The sequence below is a fragment of the Sprattus sprattus genome (assembly GCF_963457725.1).
Source record: "Sprattus sprattus genome assembly, chromosome: 8".
Taxonomy (NCBI): Eukaryota; Metazoa; Chordata; class Actinopteri; order Clupeiformes; family Clupeidae; genus Sprattus; species Sprattus sprattus.
The window spans coordinates 7,191,400-7,198,899 of NC_137927.1; the positions used below are offsets into that span (position 1 = coordinate 7,191,400).

Consider the following 7,500-nt stretch of genomic DNA (forward strand, 5'->3'; position numbering starts at 1 on the left):
TCTCATTTACTTTAATAAATAACTTTATTTAAACGTTGTCTCACCAAACAAGCCTGGTGGGCATAACAATATTCCAACAATACGTTTGTGTGTGTTTGTTTGTGCGTGTGAGTGTGCGTTTGCATGTGCGTGTGCGAGTGCGGGTGTGTGTCTGTGTGTGCATGTGTAAGAGAGTGTGTGTGCGTGTGTGTGTGTGTATGTGTGTGTGTGTGTGTCTGTGTGTGTGTGTGTGTGTGTGTGATTGCGTGTGTGGGTGAGTGTGTGTATGCATGTGCGTGCATGTGTGTGTGAGTGTGTGTGTACAGTATGTGCGTGTGTGTGTGTGTGTGTGTGTGTGTGTGTGTATGCATGCATACAAATTAGCAGAGTGTGTTGAGACATGCAGAACTGGGAGTTGAAAAGACGCAGCTGGGAGTGTTAATGTAGTGTGCGCACGTAGTCACCCATCATATCACATTCTTATTGTAGACTTGGAGATCATTTTTTGATGCAGTTCTAAAGATGTGGTGCTGTGAATGTGTGTCTGTGTGTGTGTCTGTGTGTGTGTGTGTGTGTGTGTCTGTGTGTGTGTGTGTGTGTGTGTGTGTGTGTGTGTGTGTGATTGCATGTGTGGGTGGGTGTGTGTATGCATGTACATGAATGTGTGTGAATGTGTGTGTGTGTGTGTGTGTGTGTGTGTGTGTGTGTGTGTGTGTGTGTGTGTGTGTGTGTGTGATTCTCACCTCCCTCTTTAGGGGGGCGCTGGATCTTGCTCCAGGGCACCAGGTATGTAACCTCATTGTCCTGTGAGGTCAGCATGGGCATGGCCTTGGAGATGTACTGCTCTATCCAGCTGGGGTCCTGAGCCAGGGCTGCCCTTACACCTGCCCGCTGAGAATAGCTATCTGAACACATGAGGCACACACACCCACATTAGCCACACATAAAAAACACACACATCCACATCCACATCATACTCATATAGACAGAGAGATATATTACACATCAACACATAAACACAGACATGAATAGATGTACACACTGCGCAGAGACATACACACGTTTGACAAACACACACGTCAGACACCCACATAAGCCAACACACTAAGCCATTTCAGACATACATACATACAAACACATACAGATACGCATAACACACACACATACATGAGAAACACATGCACAAACGCAGGCTGTCTACACACACACACACACACACACTAACCATACTTCCAGATGTGGAAGACCTGGTTGAGGCCTCCGTACTCCACGGTCCAATAGCCCAAGAGCTCGGAGTGTGCCGTGCGCAGGTGGATCTTCTCGTTGGTGAGGCGCAGGAACGCCGCATTCTGGTGTGGCTGGATGCAGTATGTGCGGAACTCATAGAATGTTCCGTGCTGTTGCTGGTCTGTGGAGATGCAGGCCTGTGATTGACACACACATATAAACACACACATATACACACATTCACACAAACACATACAAATATATACACACAGATTCACAGAGATATTCACACATACACATACTCACATACATTTGCACATTCACAGACACACACATTCAGACATACGTAAACAGAATCCAACACATGGACACACACAGAGGTCAGACGTGCCTCCTACTGGTAGCTCACACTTGTGACACTGAAAACAACTGGTCAGTTGAGAGACTGTAGTGAAGTAGACTGGATCTTATTCCTTTTGAAGTAAAGTCAATGAAGACAGTGGTGTCGTTACATTACTGTGCAACAGTTATTTGTTTCCCATATGATGAGGTTACTCTAAGAGGCCTATCTCCATGGCAACCATTCTAAACTATCGCACAAGTGAGCTCAGTCAAGACTCAACATCAAAACTAATCTGGGGAGTTTTTCAGCGGTGAACAGCATACATATGCTCCATGTTCCTGTGAGGAATGATGTTAATTATCAGCCAAGGCCAACTCCACCAGCGCAATCTCTGGACTCGGCACTGGGGCACAAGTCACGCTCACAAGACCGACGATGCACGTGCACAACCACAGGTACAACAGCTTACAACCACTGGGTCAACTTCTCCCTCTGGAACGCACATTACACTGCACCAGTGCATCAACACACTTTAATAACTGAGTCATATTGAGGCATGAACTCTATTCATTGCGTTCAGAAATGTATGAGACAGACGAGTCATGACCTGTCTGGCGCCTCGTGCAGCTCTGTAAGCAACCCAAGATTGTTACACATTGATGTTGTACCGAGTCCGTTGAGTCCGTGTTGCAGTTTCGCTGTCAATCATAACAGGGGCGTCTCCGCGCCCCTCCCCTCCGGCCGAAAGGGAGCCCCCAAACCCCAAGCTTATTTTCCTAAAGGCCTATAGGACTCGGCCCCTGTAAAGCTGCACCAGTTAGACCCCTTCTAACCGCCCAGTAAACAGTGCAGCATTAAAGCGACACATTTTTCAATCAAACCAAAGCGACACTTCTGTTTTCAATGCCAGAAGCCTCGTTTCGCACATATCACTTAAGCGGTCTGCTGTTATCTATCTATCGGACAGTTTGGTTTACATCAAGGTTTTTTTTTGCCATGCAAACTGAGACTCACCACCTGCAAGCTCTTAGGCGCGATGACGTTCTCCAGGAGCCGCGTCGCTTTCCACAGGGCTTTGCGTGCTGTCAACATCGCTCCTCGACTTCAGCTTTCCTACACTGACAGCGCTACTTGTAGGAAGAAAGTTTTCTATCTCTACCATAAGCCGTAACGCAAAGTACGGAAGCCGAAGTGCCAAGTTCAAGTCCGAAAAGGGTTTTACAACCAGCAGCTCCGGAGACACTTTGAATGAGTTGTCCCAGGCAAACAGTCCTGTGCCATCCAGTCCGTTTGCTCACATATCACTGGTTACGTTGGCATTCCAATGTCTATGTGTTACAAGTTTAGTAGCGCTATGCACATTCTGTCAAAACAGGAGACTGATCGGACTTTAAGGAGTGTTGCCTTTATAAAAGCCTTTGACACAGCAGAATCTCATTTCACAAATTACAGGTTAATAACAAGTTATATAGATTTCCATCTTTGAAATAACAGCAATTATATATTTCGAGTATATTGGCCTATATTGAATTATATTCTATAACTATACGCGCCAAACGCCCATATCTCCTAGAAGGGTTCAGAGGAATGAATCCTATCTAAGCAAACAAACAAACAATAACGTTTTCTTTAATTTGTCAAATATTGCTGTAACGACTGATGCAGCACGTGGAAGATCACAAACACACCTGCCGCGCCCCTCCCATGCGCCTGTTTTAGTTATGTGATCCAGCTCACGCGCTTTAGCATGAGCTCAGCAGTATTCGTTCACCGGAATGTTTATCCCTTAATAAAGACTAGACAATAGCGGCGCGTGGGGAGGGTATGGAGGGGGCCGCGTCAAAACATCACCACGCGCGTCATAATTTATCACAGCCAAAAACCCGCGAGCCAGAGTCACTAACGCAGCCTAGCAGACACATCAGACGCACGTGAGATCCCGAAAGAAAGGCATCTAAAGGAAGACTGGAGATTAAGCACGAGCCTAAGGACACAACTACTACCATTGACTGAGTTCACCGTGCGCTCGTATCACCGACTCCCACTCAAAGACAGGATGCGTGCAGCTCTCGTGCTTCTGTGCCTGACCATTCTCTATTCTGCGGGTAAGACATTCTCATATCGTCATCAACCCGGTGTAAACGTAACAAGTTGTTCAGAAAACACAACTATCCCGTTTCTATATTTTCAGATGCGGAGGACAAGTCGCGACTCTACAGAAGGGTGAGATGCGCGCCAGGCCCCGCTAGTCTTCATTCCCGCCTTCATTCTTCTTCACCTCTCTGACGAAGATTCTCTCTCTCCCTCTCTGTGTGTCTGTGTGTGTTTGAGTGTAGCCCGCGTGTGGGGATATGAGCATAACCCAAGCATGTCCCCTCAACTACTCGCCGGTGTGTGGGAACAACGGACACACGTACCCAAACGAGTGCGCACTCTGTGTGCACAGACTGTGAGTCTCATTCCCTGTAATACCTGCGTGTGTGTTAATGGGTGGAATTACGTGTAGTTATGGCACTGCATGTGTCTGTCTGGCTTTCATATGTTTCGCTGGCTTGTTGATCACTTGTATTTGAAACCTGCTGCTCAGACTTGGCTTTACGCACAGTAGGCTATAATGGTGACCTCCTAAATCTTTAAAAGGCGTGTTTTTTTCCAACATCCTGCATCACTTAGGGGAAAGGTGACATTTATTTTTTAGTAAGTAATTGCGTTTTCCATAGGGACACGAACGCGGACATCCTGATCGTGAAAGACGGCCGCTGCTGAAGAGACCAAGCCCCTGCGTGAACCTGTATAATGTACCTGTTGAATTAACATACATCTGTTTTTATTAATAACTTTCTCTCATTAATATCTAAACACTAAAACTATCTTTTATATTCATATTGATGTGCAAAACATTTATTTTGAATATTAAAATGTTAGACTGATTGAATTAACTGGTGGAGTCTTTTTGCTCGTAATGTATGTAGGCTGAGAAAGTAGCTCTAAAGCCTACAGATAATCATATTTGCTATCCATACATCTCCTCATTGGTCCGTGTTCAGAGATCAGACATCAGATCAGCCAGTGGGTGTTGTTGTATATTTAAATGTTTTCATTAGATGACGACTTTACCCATAGTGACTTATAATAGCCGTGCCAGCAGCCTAGGCTCATTTAGTGACTGTTCATAATGAAGCGCGTCACACTGTTAGTAACACTGGATAAACAATCGCAGATAGCTGGCATTGCATTGCAGAATTGCATTACCTGCATCAGGCACTAGGTGGCATTACAGGACCGATATTTTGCTGTTTCCAAACGTGTGTTACATTGAATAATTTCCCCCCGAAACGTGGGTAGCACGCATTTCAGCGGAATCGCTGTACTGAGTTACCCCGTCATGTTTAACAGTTTTAAAGAGAAAATTAGTGAGGTTTTATTACCTGGAGATGTCTTTACATTGGACCTGCCTGAACCGGGGTCCAATGTGAAGCCCGAGAAGGTGATTTGTGGCCCAGGATTGCGGCGTGACGGAGATGATGTACGCGTGTGTAAATGTGGCATTCTACGGCACAAACCCCCAAATGTGTTCTGGATAGACTCGCAACAGAAACGGGTGAGTTATTTCAACATCATTGCCAGCAGCAACATGCAACGTGTATGTGTTTGTTGTTAAATGATGTCAGTCAGGTTAACCTGTCGAAAAAGTTGTTAGCACTAGCTAAGTAGCTAGTTAGTTACTAGCAGTGACATTAAAGTTAACTCATACGTGGTATTGGTAAACTTTGGTATTTCAGATAGTAACTATAACGATGTATGACTGATGTTGCATGGCTCGGTTTGTTTTGGTTTAGTTGAGTTCTGGTAGTCTGGTGTGGGAAATGACTGCAGGACAAGTGCCGGTTTCAAGTAACAAAATGTATATTAACATTCACAAACATTGGGTGGTTTCACATCGGTAGAAATAACAAATACAACTACCGCATACATAGCATAGAACTCAGGCTCCTATGGCCAAGAAGAACGATTTTAGATTGCTCCCAGTTCACGCTCTCACGGCTGCCGTTTCCCCACAGTATGTGCCGGTGAAAGGTGAGACGGTGATTGGCGTTGTGACGGCCAAATCAGGAGACATATTTAAGGTGGACGTGGGCGGGAGCGAGCTTGCCTCCCTATCCTACCTCGCTTTCGAAGGGGCCACCAAGCGAAACCGACCCAACGTACAGGTAAGTGAGCACGCCTGACCAGCAGGTGGGAAAGCCCCAACATAGACACAACCTTTGGGAAAGAGATGATGCTCTAAGCTGGCAGATATGTCTCACCACCGTATGTGATTATTTGTGATTATTTGTGTTGTTATGTGATGGTGTGCTTTTAGTAATATGTGTATAATGGTGTTTATGTGTGCGTGTGTACACGTGTGTGTGTGTGTGTGTGTGTGTGTTCTGGCAGGTGGGGGACCTGGTGTTTGCCCAGTTCATCATTGCTAATAAGGACATGGAGCCTGAGCTGGTGTGCATCGACAGCTGTGGTCGTGCCAACGGAATGGGGGTGTTTGGAGAGGGGGGGTTCCTCTTTCGTGTGTCACTGGGTCTCGTGCGTAGGTATGTGTTCACACATGATCCACAACACACACACACACTCACTCACTTAGTGCCTGTATATGAAACCCCTGCTCCCTGTGGTGTGTGTGTGTGTGTGTGTGTGTGTGTGTGTGTGTGTGTGTGCGCGCGTTGGCAGGCTGCTGGCCCCTCAGAGTGAGATCGTGGCAGACCTGTCTGGTCTGTTTCCTTGTGAGCTGGTGGTCGGGTTGAACGGGCGTGTGTGGGTGAAGGCCAAGAGCACCCAGCAGACCCTTATCCTTGCCAACCTGCTGGAGAGCTGTGAGAACATGACATCCAATCAGAGACAAGCTCTCTTCAAGAGGGTGGCAGACGGAGCACTCTAGGTCATGAGTGTGCTGTGTGTGTGTGTGTGTGTGTGCTTTGTGAGAGAGAGAGAGAGAGAGAGAGAGAGAGAGAAAGAAAGAAAGAAAGAGAGTGTGTGTGTGCTGTGAGAGAGAGAGAGAGAGAGAGAGAGAGTGTGTGTGTGTGTAGGTCGCCAACCTGCTGGAGAGCTGTGAGAACATGACATCCAACCAGAGACAAGCTCTCTTCAAGCTCTCTTCATGCTCTCCTCAGACTGTTTTGGCATTTGCAGTTTTCTGGTCCGTCACTCTGTACAGTCCGTGCTGCAGTGTGAAACAGGGTACTTTAGTTCCTGATGACTTCTATACTGTTCTCTGTTCTAATTTGTTTGTTTTTGTACCTTTTTATGGAAATAAATACAGAAACTGATCAGACATGTGTTTGTAAATGTGTGTGTATAAACATGTATGTATGAGTATACAGGGGGGGGTTAGTGTGTGTGTGAGGGAGAGAGAGACAGAGAGAACAGAAACCAACCACACATACACACACAGTCCCTGTAGCTATGCTGTGGTGTGTTTAAGGAAGAGCTGGTTTAATCCTCTTATGTTATCTGTTTACATCTGGACATGAAAAACATAAACAAATGCATCAATAAAATCATTGTGACATCATCTTTGCATCACGTCAGATTTCCCATCCTTGTAGTAAATAACGTAGGAAATAATGTCCACATATTCCTGCACTACCTAGATGGGGTGTATGAAACTAGGGTTATATCTGGGCGATGTGCCAATGTCGGTGTGTGCTCTATGTAACTTTTGTTTGGTTACTAGCGTGAGTGAGTAATGGGTGAGGATGAGCGCGATGTAGTGACCTGTAATGTGACAAAACAGCCACACGAGGGCAGTGCTGTCTGCACACGCCAGCGTGTCTGCTGGGTTTCATCTGGAAGTGACACGCATGTGTGAGAGCCACAACAGGAAAGAGAAAACCAGACAATCAGCATCTTCTCAGGGGTAACACACACACAACAGACCAGAATGAGTGGTGTGTGGT

The 7,500-nt window shown here is 46.1% G+C and overlaps 3 protein-coding genes across 3 annotated transcripts in view; 2 read left to right on the forward strand and 1 right to left on the reverse strand.

Moving 5' to 3' along the window:
* nipsnap3a (nipsnap homolog 3A (C. elegans)) overlaps window positions 1-2,695 on the reverse strand; it is a 5,635-nt gene extending 2,940 nt beyond the window's left edge. Inside the window, exons 1-3 of the mRNA XM_080844123.1 lie at window positions 2,564-2,695; window positions 1,205-1,403; window positions 723-884 (exon numbers count right to left, since the gene is read on the reverse strand). Of these exons, the coding sequence (XP_080700249.1) occupies window positions 723-884; window positions 1,205-1,403; window positions 2,564-2,641 (439 nt within the window). The 5' untranslated portion in view covers window positions 2,642-2,695. The remainder of the gene's footprint in view (window positions 1-722; window positions 885-1,204; window positions 1,404-2,563) is intronic.
* Window positions 2,696-3,605: 910 nt separating this feature from the next.
* Window positions 3,606-4,315, forward strand: LOC308369631 (putative pancreatic secretory proteinase inhibitor; the record flags this gene model as incomplete). The annotated part of the gene is made up of 4 exons (XM_080844132.1): window positions 3,606-3,654; window positions 3,741-3,772; window positions 3,886-3,998; window positions 4,270-4,315. The coding sequence occupies 4 exons, from the start codon at window positions 3,606-3,608 to the stop codon at window positions 4,313-4,315; spliced, it is 240 nt and encodes a 79-aa protein (XP_080700258.1).
* Window positions 4,316-4,892: 577 nt separating this feature from the next.
* Window positions 4,893-6,856, forward strand: exosc3 (exosome component 3). Its single transcript, XM_080843137.1, has 4 exons — window positions 4,893-5,150; window positions 5,611-5,760; window positions 5,987-6,138; window positions 6,275-6,856. The coding sequence occupies exons 1-4, from the start codon at window positions 4,935-4,937 to the stop codon at window positions 6,480-6,482; spliced, it is 726 nt and encodes a 241-aa protein (XP_080699263.1). The 5' UTR covers window positions 4,893-4,934; the 3' UTR covers window positions 6,483-6,856.
* Window positions 6,857-7,500: the final 644 nt, after the last annotated feature.